The following is a 23,992-nucleotide window of genomic DNA, read 5'->3' as shown; positions in this document are numbered from 1 at the left end:
TCCCAGTGGTGGGACAAATCCTTTCTACAGCAATATATCGATGTTAAAATTTCACCTAGAGGCTTACAAGTCATGAAAGACTGCCCCAGTTTTTTGAATGAGGATAGCACCAAAGAATGGGCCAGTATTGCAGAATTTTGCACAACGAAGTGGATGGGAATACTCATCTCTCATAGAGCCAACAGGCTTAACAAATTCACCCAGCAAGTTCAAGCCATTATTAGTGAAATTGCTAGCTTTAATGTTTATATCCCACAGTGATGGCTTGAGATATTGAAGGAAAAAAACAAAAAAGATGAGGATACTCTCATTACTGTAAAGATGGGGAAATTCAAACGTGACTTGGATGATTAATTCTAACAAGGTTTTTTCATGGAATAAAAAGAACAACCCAAAATTCATTTATTCCCCACATTCACCCTATTGGAGTGGATGTGATCAGGTGCTTCCTAAACCTCCTATCCCTTCTTTGTTGGACATAAAGCCATATGATGCTATTATCCCTGTTAGACACATGACCATTAGACACATGGTGTGTCCAAAGGGTGAACTGCTCAGAGCAAGGAAGGTTCTGCCAAGTGTTTAGTGTCTGGTCGGTATCCCCACTGGAAAGATTTTCTACTGTTTTCTATTGCTGTGACCACAGCATCTTTCCAAAGTATCACACCATTGGCTGCTTCTTTATACATTATGCACTGCTGAGCTCGGGACAAGGTTGCCAGGACATATCCACGCTGCTCCTGCCAGGAAGTTCGGTCTGTGTTTATGATAATCTGCTCACTTATATTTGACATCTGGTAAGCAGGATTTTCTTAAGGTTCGCTGTAATTTTATACCCCTTTGTCACTCCTTCTGGTGTTAAGTCTTCAGCTGTGTGGAATCTGCTCAATAGATTGCCATCTGGTAAGCAGGATTTTTATGTGGCTTGCTGCACCTTGTGGGATTTCTTTCCATGCCTTTCATCTGTGGGATAGTTATATGCTGACTTGTCTTTAATATCTGGTAAGCAGATTCTTTGTAAGGTTCACGTACCATTTTCTCCCATTTGGGAATATACACTCTATTGCATGGCACTCACTTAACGATCCTATGTGTGTTTATGACACTGGATGTTCTTATGAATATATATGGTTTTGTTTTTTGTTGACTGTTGCACAATTCTCTTTTTTTGAGTTTTTTATTTTATCAGTATTACGCTATGTTTTTCAATATATTTTTTGGGTAATCCTTTGTGGATCTGAATACACGGTACGAGTGTGATCTATCCTGTCTCATTGGGATCGTTTTTCTTAAAGGCCCAGGCTGGGTTTTAAGCCACTCGCCCGTTTGGCTTACTTTCTGGTAAGCATTTCACCACATAGATGTGTTTCATTTGAATTTTCACCCTACAACATATGAACTATTGAAGAACTTCACGTTATTCACCGTATGATTGTTGGACGTTTCTCTGTATAGGACTATACACTTTCACGATTTTGTATAATACTTTATAGCGCAGTTTTTCTTTATTTTTCTTTTTGTATTGGTGTACCTCACTTATAACCGCAGCTTTTACCTTATTTTCCAAGCGCAGTTTTTTATTTTTTATTTTTTTATTTTTAGACACATGCCCCTCCACCCTTGATACTGTTGGTGAAATTTCCACCACTAATTCTATCAGTTCCAAACATACTGACCACTCAGCTACTATGGAACTTCTGATGGAGAACCCATCATCCCTTGGTATTCTTCCACCTAACACTTCCACTATCAACAGTGTCTCAACAGTCAACTGCTCCATTTCTCCTTTTTTAGTGTCCAGTCCTCCTCCGACCCCAATTTCAAGAAAAAGAAAGCTCACAGAAGAGGATGCAGAGGAGGACAAACTAGAAAAACACGTCAATGTGCTAAAACACCTGAAACGATAAAGATATTTAACTTATCCTCTTATACCTTGTCCCCTGCAGACATTTCTCTCCTTAATCATGGATTGAATTTTGCTCCTGCCAATAAGCCTAATCCCTTGGTTCTTTTTAAGGACCTCAACAGCTATATACGTAACCTGACTTTAAAAAGACACTTCCAGATGAAACAACTAAAAGACCAAAATATAGATGGTGCCGATACTACTCAGATCTTGACTGCACCCCCTACAGTCTCATCAGAATCTATCTTGGAGTCTCCTGACTTCGATATTGATTATTTGGACATGTTTAATAGTGACGACCTCACATCACTAATGCTTACACAACACCTAGTTTCATCCCCTCCGATTACCCGTTCTACATTGAAACCCAAGTCCATCTTCTTTCCAACCCAAAGGTCCATACATTGAGAGCTTCTATAGGGTGGTCTATGCAGACCTACTAAAAATGTGCAATTCCACTTCCAAAGTCCATAATCTTTAACCCCTTGAAATCAAAGCACTGGGCCACTTTACACATGCCGAAGACCTTGTGATCAAATCAGCTGACAAGAGAGGCGGTATAGTGCTGCTAAATAGGTCTGACTATCTGAGGGAATCCTATCGACTCCTTTCCGATAAAGCTACCTATGCCAAGCTTAATAAAGACCCCACTGCAGAATTTGCACCAGAAGCTGAAACACTCATAAATACTGCCCTCAAAGAAGGTATCATAAGGAAAACAGAAAGCCTTTTTTTGCGCAAGTCCTTTTATCAAATTCCTTATTTTTACTACTTACCTAAGATTCACAAAAGTATACTAGATCCTCCCGGCAGACCTATCGTGGCGGCTATGGACAGCGTCACCACTGGATTCAGCTTGTACATAGACCAGTTCTTACAACCTATAGTCTCATCCCTACAGTCATACATACGTGATGGAACACATTTGCTAGAACTCCTGTCCTCCTATAGATGGGAGCCCTCCTACATCTGGCTTTCACTCGATGTCTGTTCCCTTTATACTTCTATCCCACACCATTTTGGACTGATGGCTTTGGAGCAATTTCTATCTAAAGACCCTTTGATGAAAATGCGTCAGGCTAGATTCATCATAGAAGCCACAGGTTTCTTCCTGACGCATAATTATTTTACTTTTGATGGAGATTTTTACCAGCAAATACAAGGTACGGCGATGGGGGCTAATTTTGCTGCCTCATACACCAATATGGCTATGGGCTTTTGGGAAAATGAATATATTCATAACCACAATCCTTTTGCAGCCAACATAGTCTTTTTCGGCAGGTACATTGATGACTTGATTATCATCTGGGATGGCGATCTTGAGCTTATCACTCCTTTTGTCAGACATTGTAATGATAATCCCTATGGGCTCTCATTTACATCAGTTACAGATCGTGCCACCATAGCTTTCTTGGATTTGGAGTTGGGACATGATGGTCCAGTTATCACCTCCAAGAATTACACAAAACCTACAGTGGGCAACTCGTATTTGCATTCTAAGAGTTGTCATTTTCCAAAATGGATTACCAACATCCCTAAAAGGGCAGTTTTGCCGCCTTTGAATGAATTGCACGAAAGATTCCGATTACACTGAACTTAGTGCCAATTTAAAAAGAAAATTTCTGGATAAACAATATCCTGAATCTCTGGTCGAAGAAGCTTATGAATATTACCTCCACGGCAAACCTCCCAGAAATAGCCAACCTTTAAAGGATTGCCCCAGTAGGTTTGTAACCACTTTTCACCATAAACATATGGAGAAAATTCTGCTTAAACATTGGGATAGCTTACAACAGGATCCCCATCTCTCAGCTGTACTCCCTTCTCACCCGAAAGTTACGTACCATAGGGCCCCTAATTTAAAAAGAGCAAAATTGCCCCGAGTAAGCTCAAATCCATCTTAGCTTCTCCTGTTGCACCTATACTAATACCTTGGGTAGGTATGTACCAGTGCCGCAAGGCCTTGTGCAAAACCTGCCATTTTGTCCATCACGGACAAAAGTCTTTCACTACCAAAGGCAAATCCTACATGCTAAAGGACTTTTTTAATTGCTCGTCGGACTTTGTTGTCTATGGCCTTGGCTGCCCTTGTGGGCTGATCTATGTAGGTCGGACAATAAGGGCTCTTAGACAGAGGTTCGGCAAGCACAGAAGGCTTATTGAGGGTAGTACTGATCCGCACAGTGTCCCGAGACACTTCGCAATGGCCCACCAGAGCTCTACGGTAGGCCTCAAGGTGTGGGTGATTGAACAGATCCCCAGGATTGAACAGATCCCCAAGTCCCTTCCTCCTGCCGAAACATTCAAGAAGCTTTGTGCTCGTGAAACCTTCTGGATATACACCTTGGATGCCTTGTCGCCAGGAGGAATTAATGAAAGTATAGAAATTTCCACCATTCTGTAAAATAATTTCTTCAACCCCAGATTGATCGATTTTTCATGTTCTAGATATAATCATTTTGTATTTCTCTTAATGGTTGCTGGTATGTTCTTAGATCACCTTAGTACTAATTTCCTTCCCCCCTTCTCCCCCCCCCCGTTTTTAATTATCACCTTTTTAACAATAAATATATTATATATATTTTTAATTATATATGATTTATATGGTTATTCATGAGTTCTTTATTGGGCCTGACATGGACATTCATTGTACTGTTCATTTAAGCACAAGAGAATCCATTTTGTTCTCACTGTTGAAATGTGTTCTGTAACCTTCACCTAACACACAGACACTTCTCCTACTAAACACTCTCTACTCCCCCTCCCTTTTCAAGGTTTTACTTTTGCAATTGTTCTATTCGCTAGTTTTTAATAATATATTTCTATTTGTTAGCTTTTAATAACATATTTCTATTTGTTAGCTTTTAATAACATCTCACACCACCCCTTTCTTATCTATGTATAAAATAACATGTAATAATAAATTTTTCACCGAACGGACATTTTAAACACAGTGATTGAGTCCTGTGAATCTCTTCCTGCAGCTGCAGTATTAACTTTGTTTTAGAGTCCCAATCAGAAATCAGTCATAACAATCTTGGCGAGCCATAACAGGAGTTTGGCAGAGTCTCCAGAAGGAACCGCGCTTCGATCGGGATCATCGGGAAACGCAGACCTCAAATGCCGGCTAGGTAAGCTGCCCTTAAGCTTGCTATATTTCTGCCTTTTCCTATGTATCCTATCTGTCTGTTCTCAAGGAAACCAGACCACTCTCAGACCTTTCTGGTTGGGTAACGTGTGTGTGTGAATGTGTTTGTGTCCCCCTTCACGGGTTGGACTGTGTGTGGATAGGGAAAATCCTCTGCAGTTCCCTGCGTTGACTCCTTGTGGGCGACCTGGGTCAGAGGCGCATGGTAGGGTCAGATAAAACTCACAGAGAAGAGACGAGGAGGGTCTCTTAATGAGTGTTTTGTCTATTGTCATAAACCCCTTCTATCCACGTAGATAAGTGGAGACTATTCTTGTAAATCTGCAGATTTGCTGTACTATTTGTTTTAGAGGCAAGAGGGTATAGGCACAAGTAGAGAAGAGAGAAGACTGGCCAGTCATTATGGGCATTAAATTAATTAAGGGAATGAAGGGAGAGAGGCCTTCAGAAAATGCCCAGCGCAAGATGAGCGCTAGAGAATATATGAACCGAAGGTACGGTTCTGCCTATACTGAGCCCCTAGATAAATGGGTAGAATGGACAAAGGGAACAGCTAAACCTTTAAAATCTGAAGGAACTTTTGATTTAAAAGTATGGCAAACTTTTCTGCATGATTATGGCCCACTACTGTGCAGTGAAGGAACGTGGAGAATAGCTTGCACATGGGAGACAGAAGCTAAAGTAGCAAATCAAACTGGCTTGACGGAGATATTTAATAAAAGTACTGCCCAAATTTACTACGTTTGGCCAGAAGACTCTGTAGAGGAGGACCCCCCACCTTATGTGGCTGCCAGTTTGGCTTTAAGGGGTCCACGCACAAAAGCAAAAGAATTAGATTACATGGAACACACAAAAGATGAGCTATGCAATATAGTAGAGAGCAGAGGTTTAACAGCCCCATATCAACCTACAAAGAGGATTTTGGCTCATATCCTAGAAACAGATGATTGGCATAAATCAAAAGGCACATATGCAAACCTAGATCTCTCTGAACTTAAGGCTTTGGCCAGAGAAAGAGAGATAGAGTCTGAACTTCCAGAGCAAACCATAATTTCCAAATTGTGGCAGCAAGATGAAGAGAGAAGGAAGCGAGATGCCAGCCCTTCTGCCCCTGGCATAGAGAAATCTGTTGCAGTTTATCCTGTCAGAACCCAATTCGTTTTTGAAGGTGATGCTGTTGACAGTAAGTCTCAAATTAAATGGCATGTACCTTTTAGTCCCCAAGATATGAGAGCCATATTAGAGGGATTGGGAGATCCTAGAAAGAATCCAATTGGGTTTGCAAACAAACTTAGTGCTGCACAGGAAGCATATGAGGCTTCTGCTACTGACATTCATCAGCTTCTTATTAAAGCAGTGGGAAGCAACATGTCTGGCTATATACTTAAAGAATGTGGTGTAGACGTCAAAAATCTAGGTAAGATGGTTAGTGGACGGGAGGTTTGTGAGAAATTGAAGGAAAAATTTCCCCAAATATATGGACAAACCAGACATGCTGAATTTATGAATGCTAAGCAAGGGAAAGAGGAAGCAGCAGGGGCTTATTGGAGGCGGTTAAGTGATATGGCTGAGGAAGCAGGCATTAAAATAAAGGAAGAGAAGGCGGGAGAAACTGCAAGTCCATCTACACAACTGGTGAAACAAAGGTTTCTTGATGGTTTAATACCTGAGTTGAAAGAAAAGTTGTTCACAGCAAGGCCTGAGGCAGGCAATATGTCTATTCGAGACGTCCTGCCTATCCTGTTATCCATAGAAAACAGGATTAACCAAAAAGACAGCAAACCCAAGGTTATGTACATGGGGAAGCAGAGAGGAAAAGGAAGAGGAAGAGGCAAAGGCAATTTCAGAAATCATGGCAATCGGGGACCAATTATATGCTACAATTGTGATGGGGAAGGACACATAGCCAAATTCTGCCATCTTCCTGACCGTAGACTGGAAAAGAGCTTAGAGGCACCTCATGCTGATCCCAGTTCTCTGCCAAAAGCAGTGGATCAGGCATAAGAAAATGGCATGCCAGTATCAATCATGTTAAATAGGGGAGACAATGGTCCCGAGGCCAGAGTAAAAGTATTTTTACAAGAACTCCCTTATCCTGGAGGAGAAACAGAATTAACCTGTTTAATTGATACTGGTGCAAGCCAAAGTGTTTTTAATATAGAGAACTTACCTCCAGGATTATTATCTACACATGTTATCTCTGGTGTTGGCCTAACCGGGACCTCTACTGATTTGGTTGAGTCCAAGCCACTTAAACTCAGACTAGGACAGCAAACAGAAATTGTCACTAAAGTGTTAGTTTCAGACACAGTTCTTACCAATGTTTTGGGAGCTGACATTTTGAACCAAATTCTAGCAAACATAGACTACACTCCTACAGGAGTCCAAGTGGTCAGTAGTCTATCAGGAGAAGTTTTAAATTCTGCCTGTGGAGTATTTTTAATCCAAGACTCCACTCTGCCATTTCCACCAGAATTGAAAGTGATTCCCACTGAATTATGGGCCACCAGCAAATATGATGTAGGTCTGCTGGATTGCACCCCAGTCATGATAAAAATTAAACCAGGAGCCCATCTCCCACAGATTAAACAGTACCCACTGAGTATTGCTCAGACTGAGGGGATAAAGGATCAAATCACTCAACTGAAAGCAGCAGGGGTTGTTGTACCAATTAAGTCCCAGGTCAATACACCCCTGTTCCCAATTGCAAAGAAGCCAGACAAGAAGGGTGGGCAGGTGACATATCGCATGGTGCATGATTTGAGAGCCATTAACAATATAATAGAGGCAGATACCCCGATCGTGCCCAACCCCCGCACTTTACTAAGTGGAATACCTGCCTCCAGCACCTGCTTTACAGTGATTGATCTTGCAAATGCTTTCTTTTCGGTGCCCCTGCACCCAGATTGCTGGCACCTTTTTTCATTTACCCATGATGCCCAAAAGTTAGCATGGACAAGATTGCCCCAAGGCTGTGTGAGTAGCCCCCTCTGAATATAATACTGCGTTAAAGCAAGTATTGGACCAATGGTCCCCCTTACACCCAAACACAGTTTTGCTTCAGTACATAGACGATTTGCCTTGTTCTGATACAAAGGACATTTGTAGCAGAGAAACAGTAAGCCTTCTCCTGTTTCTCTATAACAGTAACAACAAAGTTAGCAAAGATAAGCTACAATACTGCCAAGAGAAAGTGATCTTCCTGGGTCACTGCATTTCACATGGAATCCGTCACCTAACCCCAGATCGAGTTAAAACTCTACAAAACTTTGAAAAGCCAAGAAATGTACGGCAACTACGTGCCTTCCTGGGGTTAGTGGGATATTGTAGGGACTGGATTCCAAATGCATCAGAACTTATGGCTCCTCTATATGAGGCTACCACTAGAAACCCTTTCAAACTCACATGGGACAAAGAATTGCAGATGAAGGAGCTTACGCCTGGCTTCCTACTAATGTTACAGGTACATGTTATATTGGGAAGTTAGTACCTGCTTTGGCTGTTCGCAAAGATACAGTGCGACCAGATCAAAGTCCAGAATACCCTTTAGTGTTCAAAAGAGAGGTGTTCACTGAAGGTGACATGGCATGGTCATGGTTCCCTTCCTGGACAGGATGGGGAATTGAAGCAATGAAAAGACTAAATAATTACACTAGAATTGTGGATGAGATTATTACCCTTACTACCACTGATATAGGTTTATTAAATGAAGAAATGGCTCAGCTTAAAAAAGTAGTATTAGAGCACAGATTAACGCTAAATTATCTCACTGCAGCTCAAGGTGGGATGTGTAAGATATTTCACCCTGACTGTTGTATATACATTTCTGATAATGAGGACATTATTAAAGGGCATCTTGCTAAGATAAGAGAACTACAGAATAAGGACAGAGATATTGCTAAAGATGGATGGAACCCCTTTCAGGGTTTAGGAGGTTTTGGTGATTTTTTATATGGCATAGCAACATGGTTACAGAAACTAGGCGCTTACATTGTGATGTTCCTATTTCTCATGTTTGTTATTTACTTCCTCATCAGGCTATGCCTCTGTGTGACTACCCGCTGTACCAACAAATGTACCACCAGCCCTGATGAACCCATTATTGTGAGAAAGCTAGGAGAGAGCTGAACAGGACGCCGTCTCTCTGCGCCAATGTAACAGGAGTTACCAGCAATCGGCTGAACGTAACGCGGAGAAGAATGGTGTCAAATAAACAAAAGGGAGGAAATGACATGGACATTCACTGTACTGTTCATTTAAGCACAAGAGAATCCATTTTGTTCTCACTGTTGAAATGTGTTCTGTAACCTTCACCTAACACACAGACACTTCTCCTACTAAACGCTCTCTACTCCCCCCTCCCCTCTCAAGGTTTTACTTTTGCAATTGTTCTATTCGCTAGTTTTTAATAATATATTTCTATTTGTTAGCTTTTAATAACATCTCACACCACCCCTTTCTTATCTATGTATAAAATAACATGTAATAATACATTTTTCACCGAACGGACATTTTAAACACAGTGATTGAGTCCTGTGAATCTGTTCCTGCAGCTGCAGTATTAACTTTGTTTTAGAGTCCCAATCAGAAATCAGTCATATCAGGCCACATCACTGTAATTTTGTTGCGTATGTGTGCATGCGTGTGTATGTGCGGTGTGCGCACGCATGCACACATACTAATATTGCTCTTGTTGTACTATCTTTTTTGTACAAATCTTTTTTATATGAGGCCTGTTTTGCGTGTGGTAGAGACACATGCTATAACTCCTTTGTTCTCATTAGAATCATTTATTGCCCATTGTCATACATGTCTCTAGGTGTTCCCTTTGCCCTTTGTTTTGTTGTATGCCTGTGTCTTTGACGGGTTCTCTTGCCTGCGTTTGTTTCCTCTTGTGCCTCTGATCATTGTTTATTGTTTTATTCCCCACTGCTGACACACCTGATAACCATTTGTTAGTTCCGTTCATCACTTCCGCCCTCCCCCTTCCTTTCCGTTTGACCAATCGCTGCACCTTTTGTTCCAGCCCCTCCCCTCACATCCTATTATTATAGCATCCAGTCCCATCTTTCTTTAGCCTGATGAAGGGGCACAGCTGTCACGTCATCGCAGCCCGTACGCCCCGCAAACGTGTCGCTCGTCGCAGTGACGTCATTTCTCTGCGCCGGCTATCCACCTGCGCTCCAAGCCTCGTTTTGGGTTCTGTCACCACTGCGGCCGGCATCACATCACAGCGGTGTCTCTCCATACACAGGTAGAGCTGCAAGCCAGCTGATTAGGAGTCCACGACTGATCTGATGTATTTCTTATGATGGATGATGCTTCTCATGATGGATTGTTCACATTCACATGCTTTCTGACAACCTCCTAAATGTGAGTGTGACTACTACTAGTTTTTATGAATAAATTGTTTTAAGTCTACACCCAGAGGCGCCTCTCTCTTTTGATTTCTTCTCAGGATTTGGAATCTGGTTTCAGTTCTCGGTGAAGGCAGCCCTACTTGTGGACTTATTGTCTTGTTTTTTTGGATCCCTGGACTTTGATATGTTTATGACTGTAATATAAATACCAATATTTATATATCCACGAATGTGGTCTCCTCCCACATACCTATTTATCACATTTCCTAGTTTTAAAATTTTTACAGTTTCATATGTGTTGTTTTTTAGAGATACTTTTTTTCTAACCATTCATATATCACTTTGGAGGCTGTGTGTGTGTGTGGGGGGTTGTTTTTGTTTTTATTCTCCAATTTATTGCGCCTACACTTGTATACTGAAGCTCCGGACTAAAAAATTGTCTGAACGCATCTTTCAGAAGGCCATCTTCTCCACCACTCCTGTTACTGACCGAAGCCTCAGCAACACGTTGTCCACGACCAGGAATTTGTAACCTCCCAGGCTCTGGAAACGCATTGCACAAACCTTTCTGCAAGGCCTCCCGAAGAAGTTTCATCCTCTGCGCCCTCTGCGATGGCTGGATAAGTTCCGCAACCTTACCCTTGTAATGTGGATCAAGTAGGGTTGCCAGCCAATACTGATCCCTCTCCTTGATACCACAAATCCAAGGGTCCTTTCGCAGGCTTTGCAGGATCAGGGAGGCCATGCAGCGTAGGTTTGCTGAGGCATTCGTTCCGGAGTCCTCTGGGTCACTAAGGATGACCTGATCCGCAGCAACCTCCTCCCAGCCATGTACAAGTCCATGGGTTTCTGGGGCCTGTAAATGATCCCTTGAAGACTGCTGCTGCTGCTGCAGCAGCAGCAGCAGCAGCAGCAGTCTTCAAGGGACTGCTGCTGATGCTGAGTGCTAGGTTCCACCTCCATGCTGACTCAATCATCCTCCTCCTATGCGATCGGTGGGCCCGCAGGAACACTGTCTGAATAAAGGGGACCTTGAGAGGTAAGGAAGTCCTCCTCTTCCTCCCTCTGTTCTGCCTCAAGTGCCTTCTCCATTACTCCATGCAGCGTGTGCTTTAACAGGTAGACAAGAGGGACAGTATCACTGATGCATACACTGTCACTGTTCACCATCCTCGTGGCCTCCTCAAATGGTGACAGCACAGTGCATGCATCCTTGATCATAAGCCACTGACGTGCTGAAAAAAAGCCAAGCTCCCCTGACCCTGTCCTGGTGCCATAGTCGCACAGGTACTCATGGATGGCCCTCTGCTGCATGTGCAGCCACTGCAGCATGGCCAACATTGAGTTCCATCTGGTGGGCATGTCACAGATTAGGCGGTTCTTCAGCAGATTGTATTCCTTTTGGAGGTCAGCCAGCCGAGCACTGGCATTATATGACCGGCAGAAATGCACACAGACTTTCCTGGCCTGCCTCAGGAGATCTTGTAAGCACGGGTACCTGCACAAGCACCGCTGCACCACCACCGCCCTGTCGTAGCGAGGCCAAGACATTGCCTTCCACATGCCGGTAGAGAGCCGGAATCGCCTTTCGTGAAAAAAAAGTGGCATTTGGAAACCTGCCACTGAGGTGCCGCACATTCCACAAATTCACGAAAGGGGGCAGAGTCTACCAACTGTAAAGGCAGCAGTTGGAGTGCTAGCAATTTAGCCAAGCTAGCATTCAGCCGCTGGGCATGTGGATGGCTGGGACCGAATTTCTTTCGCCGGTTTAGCAACTGGGGTAGGGAAATTTGCCTGCTACAAACGGACGTTGGTGTAGCGATAGCAGATTGCCCGCAAGTACTTGGCACACCTAATTCTACACCTTCATTCCTCTCAGTGCAGGTTTCTGGGAGAACTGACGGTATAGTGGGGTTGGAGATCCCAGCTGATGAGGAGCAAGGAGAGGTCCACCTTGTTCTTTGGTGTGGGTCTTTTAAGTACGCTTGCCAACAGACTGCATGGGAGTTAGACATATGTCTGGTCAAGCATGTGGTGCCCAAGCGGCTGCTGTTTTGGCCACGTTTGATATGCTTCAGACATATGTTGCAAACAGCAACGGTGCAATCTGCTGCACATGTCTCAAAAAAGGCCCACACCAAAAGAACATTTTGAAAAACGTGCAGAGTCAGCAGTGCCCTGCACATGCGGAGCTCTGCGGTGTGATGCAGTCGGTTGGCTGCCCTTAAGCTGGCCCCTGGAGGGCATCCTGCCTCGTTGGAGATGTCCTCCTCTCTTCTATCAGGCACTCACGTAGAGTCAGTGACCTCATCATCCCCTCCCTCCTCGCCACTGGAGCAAACCTGGCAGTATGCTGCAGCTGGGGGAACATGACTGCCAGTTTGTTGTCCTTCTTGGGCACCCCCTCTCTCTGGGCTCATGTTACAGCCTTCCTCAATCTGGGTACCATCATTGAAACCTTCAAAACGCTGCACATCCTCCTGCAGCATGTACCCAATACTGTGGTCGAACAGTTTGGGGGACTCCTCAGGACATGATGGTGGGGCTAGGGAAGGAGTGACTGATGACATTGAGCCGATGGAAGAGGTCGCTTTGGCAGCTGCATTGGCAGCCAAAGTACTCTGAGCCTGAGTAACAGAGGATGAGGATGGCTTGGTCATCCACTCTACCAACTCTTCTGCATGTTGTGGCTCAACATGGCCAGCTGCTGAAAAAAAAAGGACAAGCGTGCCCCACGGCCACGTGCTGAGGATGCACCGTGTCCACGACCAGCAATGTTGCCTGTAGACACAGAGCCTGCTTGCCCTCTTTTAGTGACCTGTGAGCATCTGCCTCTGCTTGCTGGTCTTCCAGACATATTGTATTTGATGTATTTGAATAGGTACACCAAGAATGGCCTGCAGTGAGATGTAGCTGCACAAATCTGGGATGTATATATATACTGATTATACTGCAGCTAACTGAACGAACTGCCTGCCTGTAGTATATTAGGAACAGAACAAGAGGAACGGTCTGCAGCGAGATCTAGCTGCACAGGATACAGTACTAAATATACTGCAGCTAACAATGAACTCCCTGCCTGTAGTATATTAGGAAGAGAACAACAGGAACGGTCTGCAGCGAGATCTAGCTAAACTGGATACAATATAATATATATATACCGTATTTATCGGCGTATAACACGCACATTCATTTTAAGAGGGAAGTTTCAGGAAAAAAACTTAAATTTTTAATAAGGAACTTTGAAGCAAAATAAGGGTCAGTGCCCATCTGCAGACTCACCAATGCCATCAATGCAGCCCGATCAATGCCCATCTGCAGCCTCACAAGTGCCATCAATGCAGCCTCACCATTGCCATCAATGTAGCAGCCTTGCCATTGCCATCAATGCAGCAGCCTCACCACTGCCATCAATGCAGCAGCCTCACCACTGCCATCAATGCAGCCTGATCGATGCCCATCTGCAGCCTAGAGGGGACAGAGAGGGGGTCGGGACAAGCGCCGACAGATTACATACAGTGAGAATCTCCTATGATAGACAGAACAGTGGCCCAATGGGGGCCCAGGAGACGGGACTTTCTATTACAGAGGCCGCCAAGTAAACAGGAGATTCTCACTGTATTTAATCTGACGGCGCTCGTCCCGCCCCCCCCCCTGTCCCCTCAGAGGCAGCTAAAATTGAAGTATTGGCGTATAACACGCACACGCTATTTGCACCCGATTTTCATGGTGAAAAAGTGAGTGTTATACGCCAATAAATACAGTGTATATATATTATATATATATATATATATATATATATATATACACACACACACACACACACACACACACACACACATATACACACACAAAGCCTGGAATGTATTATATATACACTTAATATACTGCAGCTAACTGAATCAACTGTCTGCTCAATCTATCTAAATGAAATTAAAGAGGGAGTCCACCTAAAAAAAGTATATTAAAAGCCAGCAGCTACAAATTCTGCAGCTGCTGACATTTAATAAATGGACACTTACCTGTCCCAGGGTCCAGTGATGTCGGCAGCCGATGCCGATCACTCGCTCGATTCTCGGCAGCTGCCACCACCATCCTAGGTGAGGGAATCAGGAAGTGAAGCGTTGCGGCTTCACTTCCCGGTTCCCTACTGTGCATGCGCGAGTCACACTGTACGTCGCACCCTTTGGCCAATTATGGCTCTGTTTGCTTACGGCGCTGTGATTGGCCAAAGCATGCGGTTCACAGTGCATGCTTGGCCAATCATCAGCCAGCAAACCACTGCGATGACGCAGTGCATTATGGGCCGTGACGCGCCGCTTGAATTTGGCGCGAATGACCCATAATGTTCGATCTTCGTCAAACGATCGAACAGCCGATGTTCGAGTCAAACGAATGTTCGACTCGAACTCGAAGCTCATTCCTACTCAGGGAAAACGACTCCTCCTCCTGGTGTTCCTGGACAAGACCGACCTCCTCCTCCTGGGTTCTCCCAATGTCGGCCCCACTACAGAGTCACACAGGTCTGGTGTAATATATAAATACTTTCACAGATTTCTGACACATTTCTGTATGGTAAACGTCAAAGTTCACTCTACAGTTTAGGAGAGGAAGGATGCACCCAGAAGCAATAATATGGTTTGCATAGGAGCCTCATATAGAGGGCCCCTCAAAGCTCCCCATTCTCACGTAATATTTATATATTACACCAGGCATGTGTGACTCTGTAGTGGGGCCAACTTTTGGAGGTAAGAAGGCATTCCAGCTAGAAGTGGTGGTCACTGAAGTCACTGGATATTAATGAACTGTCACTGAAAGTTGCACAACAGGGGCATTTTGATAATATGAGGACTTTATTTATCACTATAGTTTTTGGTTGCGCTACACTATATTTTGTTTGCATGTATAAATCATATCTACCAATAATTGTTAATCATCTACCTGATGATGGTGAGGGATGGTGTGATCTTCCTGTGTGGAATCCTGGGAATACAGAGGACGAGGACATCTCTCTGGTGGGTTCCCATTACTGGATCCATCTGTAGGAAACACACACACTGACTGAATACATTGTTTCTATGTGTTTATCAGATGATGGGGGATCTAGGTGGACCCTCCGTACTGCTCTCTCCTTTACAATAAAGTCTCCTCTTACCCGGTGATGTGAGGGGCGGCTGATTGTCCATCATGACGTCCTTGTAGAGATCCTTGTGTCCTTCTAAATACTCCCACTCCTCCATGGAGAAATAGACAGTGACATCCTGACACCTTATAGGAACCTGACACACACAATGATACAGTCACCATCCAGACACATCCCTTGTCTGTTACTGGATAATGTCCCAGAATTCCCAGCACCGCTCACCTCTCCTCCATGATCTCTCTGGTGACTTCTAGAATCTTCTTTGTATTTCTCTATTCTATCAGGGAGGGAGGTGGAGGTAATGTGATGGTCATATGATCTCCAGACTTCACAGGAGGAAAACTCTAGATCTGAACACAAATAGTCAAATCAAATGATTTTCCCAGAATCCTCATCACCTTATCATTCAGGCCTCTATTTATTAAAGCCCCACTTCAGACTGAGAAATAATTTACCCACACAGGACCTCCACACTCTGCAGGTTAATAGCTTGTAGCAGGCATTCTGATGTCATTACATACAATGCAGGATCAACAGTCCTACTTTGCTAGTGAAGATGCCAAGGGTCTGCCCACATCCTAAAAGCATCAGAAAAAAAGCCAGATGGCGGGACATTGGGAGGAGGAGCTGTGAGGTCAGTGTGATGTCATAGGACATATAGACTCTGGATGGAGGGACATTGGGAGGAGGAGCTGTGAGGTCAGTGTGATGTCATAGGACATATGAACTCTGGATGGAGAGAGATTTGGAGATTTGAGGGGCCCTCTATATGAGGCTCCCATGGAAACAAATCATTGTTCCTGGGTGTGTCCTTCCTCTCCTAAACTGAAGAGTGAACTTTGACCTTTACCATACAGAAATCTGTCAGGAATCTGTGAAAGTAAGCTCTCATGTGATCAGGTGACGTGCGGAGGAACGGAGTGTAAATAGCAGACAATTTTCTCCAGAGCTCCTAATGGTGGGGATGGATTTTTCTGAGTGCTGGTGCCAAGTTTCCACCCCCCAGGATCACTGCAGGTGTGGAGAAAAGCTGTGTAAGAGGATATGGAGGAGAGATGAGGAGGAGATCCAGGAATCAGGATAAAGGTCAGGACAAGCAACAGACGAGCGCATCCAAGAGATGAAGCCGGGGTCACTACACAGAAAATCAATCCAAGGAAACAACAGGCAGGACGAGGAATAGCAAGAAGGAGCTCAGAGACAAATGAGAATATTGCTCAGCCAATGGGAGATTATCTCTGCATGACTTACATAATGAAGGAGATGAGGGGGAGGGGAGGAAGTCCCTTAAGGCGGGGCTTGAGAAATTTGCTTTGAATCTAGGAGCCAGGTAAAAAAGGAGAGACGCCCACACTGTTGATTCAATGGCTGGATAGAGAGGAGCGCTCCATGCCAGAGGAACTTAACAGACACCGGAGGGCAACCTGATTGGTAATATATACACCCCATACACTGAACCACACTGTTTCGGAAGAGACAATGTCTAAAATTGCATACATTGATCCTGGAAAGGTGGAGGACTATCTACACAAGTCACACCAGAAAACGCCGCAGAAAACACCACGCGGCATGGCGCCCGTTAGCTCCCCGTAGCCGGCTACTGAACTTAGCCCCCAAGTTGCAGGTCCCTCGTGGACAGTACAGTTTTTATTGATTCGTTATGTTGGACCCTGTTGGTCCATAGGCTCTCTACCTGCCTAACATCTTTTTTCACAGAGATTACCCTCAGGTTCAAAGACTATCGTGTGCCCTTTGGCCTCAATTGGTGCCAATAAGGGAGGTTGTTTATCCTCATGGTTCGCTGACTGGGTTTAACCCAAGCCATTACTTATCCTTCTTACTGCTATATTCTTTGTATGCTACTGCTTTGACACCTTATGGCTAATTGCAATGTGATTACAAGCTGGAATGTACAAGGTCTTGGAGACAGAGTGAAATGACTGACGGTACTCCAAATGCTTAAAGGCCTGAACTCCTCCATGGTGTGTCTACAGGAGACTCATTTGTCCCCCCGGTCAGACATCTCAGTTTTCCACCAAGATGTTTGGCACTCAGTTTCACTCTGTCTTCTCCTCCTACTCCAGAGGAGTCAGTATATTGGTCGGCATGAGCGTGCCTTTTGCATGCTCAACCCCACTTGTTGACCCACATGGTCAGTACATATTTCTATTCAGTACACTCGATGGGTTACAATGCATTATCATGAATGTGTATATCCCCCCTCCCTTTTCATTAGAGGTTGTCAAGCTGGTGGCTAATTTCCTAGCACACCACCCCAATATACCTGCACTCGTGGTAGGTGATTTCAATAATTATCTTGACAAATATTCTAAATGAGCCCAAATACATACCATGGGAAAGGGCCAGACTCCCTTTGCTCGGCTTCCATTGGAGCTGGGCTTACGGGATGTTTGGAGGCTACATCACCCGCAGACCAAGTGCTACTCATGCCACTCAGCCTCACACGGAGGACTTTCCAGGATCGACCTTGGCCTAGGTAATGAGACAATGCTCCCACTGATCTCATCAGCACAATACGCTGCTAGAACTGTTTCCGACCATTCTCCATTATGTATTAAAATTCTTAAATCAGGGGTGGCAAGTGGGTTTGTTGGAAAATTAATCAGTTTTGGCTGTCGTTATTTCCCAACCCTGACCCCATACATCACAACCTATCCACATTCATACACATTAATAAACCAACAGCTAGCCCTGGTATTTTCTGGGATACACTGAAGGCTTTTCTAAGAGGTCCATTTATTAAAACAATTGCAGCCATCAAGGACAAAACAGGGTCCTGGGAAAGATCCGTGCTTCGGGAGGTTGAGAGGGCAGAGTCGATGTTTGTCGAATTCCCCCTCTGAATAAACCGAAAGAGCTTGGGAGAAGGCTCAAAATATCACAAAGCATATGGTTTTGACGAAAGCTGAAAATAAAAGATTCCTTCTTCAACAAAGATATTTTGAAGAAGGGGAAAGTACAGATCATATGCTAGCCATGATGATAAGATCACAAAGGGGATGCTCATATATTGAGACAAACATGGCCTATTGTGCCTGTAGGTGCTACTGAGAACCACTAAATATAAGAGACCCGTCTTGTAAGACAAGGACACTACATTGATCAATCAGAGGGCCTGTCTTAACACTACCCTGTTCAGGGAAATAAAACTGCAAAAAGGGGGGTCCCTGACAGACAATCTTTTTTGTTCATTTTTATCTTTAAGTCAGCGAAGACTAATGTGGTCGGACTTTTCGACCGGACTGGTCCGACGGACCAAATCCGGCTGACAATCCGATCATGTGTGGGCTTCACCGGACCTTCAGCAGACTTTTCCAGTCACAAATCTCACGGACTTTAGATTTGGAACATGTTTCAAATCTTTACGTCGTAACTCCGCCGGACCCAGAAATCCGCTGGTCTGTATGCTAGTGCGACGGACAAAAACCCACGCTAGGGCAGCTTTTGGCTATCAACTTCCTCACTTTTGTGTGATCGTATGTAGTTAAGTCTGTTCGTTAGAAAGTCCACCGCAAGTCCGCCAAAAGTCCGTCGAAAGTCTTTCGGATGGGGTGTCTGACTTTTGTAGCCGAAAAGTCCGACCGTGTGTACACAGCATAAGGGGGAAGCCTACTTAATGGTAATAGATTAACAGAATCTTGATCCCTGGGTTAAGGCATGCCCAATCTATAGCTTTCCTTATGCCCGAATGCCTACTTCAGGAGATTAAGTCCATAGCAGGAGTAGAAGAAAATATTACAGCGCACACGTCTTTTTTGCATGTGTGTGCTGTAATATTTTCTTCTACTCTATGGTCTTATAGCTGCACCATCTTAATGCATCTTTTAGGGTGTGCCCCCCAAATATCTTGTTTGTATATTGTATGGATTCTGACCAAATCCTTTTGGGTGAGGAGCACCCCACTCCCTCATCAAGTACCTCTCATTAGTGTCCACTTGTGTCATGGGTGGAGACCTCAAGATTCTCCAATTTAGAAGAGTGTATGGCTCTCATGGTTCAGAGAAGCAGGATCTCCCAATCTATGGATAGTGTAGGACCCACTAATCATGAGGTACTTTGTCGCAGTAAGTGGGCTTAGCACCATATAGCAATATGGTGTGACCAAATCCCCATATTTTTTGATAATATTTTTTTAGGTGTTTTAAACTAGCCTTGCTGGGGGTAAATGTCTTTTTTTCATGTGTGCACTGTAATATTTTCTTCTACTGTATGGTTTTATAGCTGCACCATCTTAATGCATCTTTTAGGGTGTGCCCCCCAAATATCTTGTTTGCATAGCAGGAGTAGAACACTCATATTGCTACATCTAGTTCTGCTAGGAGGGTGAAATGAAGGCCATGTACTGATCCGTAACCTATTCCGTCTGGTATACAGGTCAGGTGATACATTTTTATACTTCATCTTCAGGCCATAATACTCCTCTGAACAGAACTTCCCAAGTTCTTACTAAACAGGGTGATTTTTTTTATCACCTTCATCCAGTGTTCTATAACCCTACTGGGCTTCAACCCTAGAAAATGGTTCTGGCATCCCTGAATGTAAGGGGCTGAGGCTTTCTGACATGTGACGTCTGCAGCCAAAACTCCTGGCCCCTCCACGGAAAAGAAGGTCTGAAATAAGGAAAAGATGATACATGCATTATTAATATCACAAATATAAAGGCCATAGATTGTGGGCACAGCCCAATAGATTTATACAGAACGGACACAAGCATAGACAACAATGTTGTGTATCGGAGTGTGGCTAGATAAACCAACATATCAAATATGGAAAGAAACCCAAATCTGACCTTCAACGTAGACAGTCTTCACAGTTTGGTTTTCTGATGTGCAGCCAAGATGTAAAAACATTAAGACACAAGCAAACCCTAAATGCTGCGTATTTTGAAGTGCAGCTAGCTAGGTCATAACTGATATAAATACAGAAAGGACGGGAACCCCCTTTACTGTGGTGTCTTACTGATGTACAGCAAAACAAGGCCATAAATATAAGACAGAAAGACCCAATACTTCTATGTTGTGTATTTCTGACAAACCACCAAGTACAGTTATAAGATCAATATGAACACGGAAAAAACCCCACCAACTCCCATGTTGTGCATTTCTGCTGTGCTACAGGGTAAAATAATATGGAACACAAGACAATCTTTTCTGTTATGCAGTTCTGTAGTGCAGTCAGATAGAACCAACACTGAGAAAGGACACAAGCAACCTGCAGCATTGTGTTTTTCTGAAGTGCAGTAAGGTAAGGCAATATGAAACAGAAAGCACCAACAAGCTTCAATGTTGAGTATTTCTGCTGTACAGCAACATAAAAACAGAGAAAAAACAGAGAAAAAATAGACAGCCTTCACAGCTGCGATCTTTCTGGTGTACTGCAAAATAAGACAATAACTCCATGATGAGTATTCCTGCTGTGTAGCAAAACCTCACCCAGAAGGGACAGATAAGCATGAGAAAAGTCATGCACTATGGCTTCCAATGGGTACCACTCGTGTCTGTGCGACTCCATTTCACAGTGCCTCCAGCAGTCCCTGCTTTCTGGATCCACAGACCTCAAGATTACACAGGTCGCAGGAAAAAATTGCAATTTTCAGATTGAAATAATGAGGGATTCCCAATGCTGTGACTTCCTGGAGGAGTGCCAGCCAACAACCCCCTGTTGTGTATCCCTAATGCGGCGTACACATGGGCGGACTTTGACGGACTTTCCGAATGAACGGACTTGCCTACACAAGATCAACCAAAGTCCAACGGATTCGTACGTGATGACGTATGACCGGACTAAAACAAGGAAGTTCATAGCCAGTAGCCAATAGCTGCCGTAGTGTCGGTTTTCGTCCATCAGACTAGCATACAGACTAGCGGACTTTTCGACCGGACTAGAGTCCGTTGGACAGATTTGAAACATGTTTCATTTCTAGGTCTGTCGAACTTTTGGGAAAAAAAAAAGTCCACTGGAGCCCACACAAGATTGTATTGTCCGTCAGACTCCGGTCCGCCGGACCAAGTCTGCCGTAAAGTCCGCTCGTGTGTACGCGGCATAAGGAGCAGCAAGGTAGATCAATGAGAAACAGAAAAGACATCGCTCACTGCTGTGCCTTTCTGATATGCAGCTGATAAGGCAGTAAATATAGGACATACAGGACACAAACAATGTTCAATCTTTGTGTATGTCTGATGTGTAGCAATATACCAATACTGAGCAGAGATGTCACCATCCTCAATGTGTCTCCCTGCTGAGCAGCAAAAACCAATCAGAAAAAGACAATCAACCTTCACTGCTGTGTCCTTTCTGATATGCAGCCAATAAGGCAGTATATGTAAGACATAAAGGACAGACAACCTTCAATCTTGTATATGTCTGATGTGCAACAATATAACAATTCTGAATAGAGATAGCACATCCCTATTGAAGTGATTTGACATGCGACTCAACATGTAAAATCGCATGCCTAAAATCGGCAGCCATTGCCGTTAATAGCACTGTCTGAATCAGCACGACGCCACTTTGTGGTGCTGCACCGATTACCAAAGGCAGTATATGTACTAGAGGTCGACCGATATATCGGCCGATATTTGGCTCTTTTTACTTAATCGGCATCGGCCGATTGTGCTGATAAAAAAAGCCGATTATAACTTCAGTGGGACTTGCAAATGACTTCTGTAATAGTCAATGCAAGTTGTCTGAAGTTTTCTTCTCTCCTCCTCTGGGCAGCCAAGTCTGATAAGAAGATACATTGTATCTCTTTCAGGTTCTTTTATCAATAGACTGAATTCCGTGGAGAAGTTTTCAGTTTAACCATTTAAAGACTAAATCTTTTCTGACACTTGTTGCTTACAAGTAAAAAGCCTGTATTTTCTGCTATAAAATCACTTAGAACCCCCAAACATTATATATATTTTTTCTAGCAGAGACCCTAGGGAATAAAATAGCGGTTGTTGCAATATTTTATGTCACACGGTATTTGCGCAGCGGTCTTTCAAACGCAATTTAAAAAAAAAAAAATACACTAATGAAATAATAATAAAAAAAAAAAAAAGCAGTAAAGTTAGACCATTTTTTTTCGTCCAAAAGTTTTGATTACCTGTTTTTGTGTATTAAATATTTAAGATATAGTTATTTTTTTTTTTAATCTAAATTATACATACAAGTGAAATGATTGGAGGTTTGTTTTGTTTAATAAATGTTTAAATATAGAAAATTTTCTGTATCACTTATTACTTAAGGCTGCTTCCACACTGGAGCGGGCATGCATTGACGGTAAAACGCTGTTAGTTTTAGCGGCGCTTTACCGTCATTTTAGCGGCGCTATTCAGCTGCTAGCGGGGCGCTTATAACCCAGCTAGCGGCCGAAGAAGGGATTAAATGCGCCCCTGAAGTGCTGCTGCCAAAACGCTTTGCAGGCGCTTCGGCAGCGGTGCGCATTCATTTCAATGGGCAGGAGTGGTGGAGGAGGGGTATACACCGCTCCAAAGATGCTGCTTGCAGGACTTTTTTTTAACATCCTGCCAGCGCATCGCCCCAGTGTAAAAGGAGTCTAACTGTTAGATTTTATGAGATGAAGGGAAAAAAAAATATATCATATATCGGCCATCGGCCACCGAGATTTCTAAATATCGGCTTTGGCATCGGCCAGAGAAAAACCCATATCGGTCGACCTCTAATATGTACTACTCCTAGCCCAGGTTCAATTTGTATTTCTGCTATGTAGCCCAACAAATCAGGACCATCAATCTTCACTGCTGCCTTTCTGATAAGCAACCAATAAGGCAGTAATACAGGACACAAAACCCCACAGACAGACCTCAATCTCTGATGTGCAGCAATATAACAATTATGAGCAGAGAGGTCACCAGACTCAATGATGTGCGTTTCTGCCGTGCGGCACCAGAAAGTACAGACCTCCTTCACTGTTGTATTTTTCTGATCTGTAGCCAAATAAAGCAGAACCTTTAGGATATAAAGGACACCAAACAAGCTTCAGTGCAGTGTATTTCTGATGTACAGCAATATACCCCTTATGAGAAGAGATGTCACCAATCTCAATGTGTATTTCTGCTGTGCCACAAAACATCCCAGCAAGGACAAACCTTCACTACTGAGGTCTACTGGTGTGCAGCCAAGAAGGAGTCATGGTGTATCCCTTTATGAAATAACCAACAGGGGCAAATTACTCCATAGACATAGGCTGGGCTGTAGATACTAACCCTTCACCACCAGTGAAGGAACAAATCCTAAAATGGTTGGACACCTTACTATAGTAGTTGTTGTCCTACCTTACCTCCGTTCCCTGAGACTGAGAAAACACTAGCCAGCTCATACACAGGTGAGGCTGATCAGCAACTAAAGTCTCAATGTGCCCAGCCCTAGAGACCAATTAAGACAGCCTCTAGAAGAGGTGGTCACCATTT

General features: G+C 43.7%; 1 protein-coding gene across 1 annotated transcript in view; it reads right to left on the bottom strand.

Annotated features, from left to right (window-relative positions):
• Positions 1-15,902, bottom strand: part of LOC141122062 (uncharacterized) — a 218,349-nt gene extending 202,447 nt beyond the window's left edge. Inside the window, 3 exon segments of the mRNA XM_073611859.1 lie at positions 15,356-15,453; positions 15,570-15,693; positions 15,780-15,902. Of these exon segments, the coding sequence (XP_073467960.1) occupies positions 15,356-15,453; positions 15,570-15,654 (183 nt within the window). The 5' untranslated portion in view covers positions 15,655-15,693; positions 15,780-15,902.
• Between the last annotated feature and the right edge of the window lie 8,090 nt (positions 15,903-23,992).

This window comes from Aquarana catesbeiana, unplaced genomic scaffold, assembly GCF_042186555.1.
Source record: "Aquarana catesbeiana isolate 2022-GZ unplaced genomic scaffold, ASM4218655v1 unanchor237, whole genome shotgun sequence".
In the NCBI taxonomy this organism is placed as follows: domain Eukaryota; kingdom Metazoa; phylum Chordata; class Amphibia; order Anura; family Ranidae; genus Aquarana; species Aquarana catesbeiana.
This window is presented reverse-complemented; position numbering and strand designations above follow the sequence as displayed.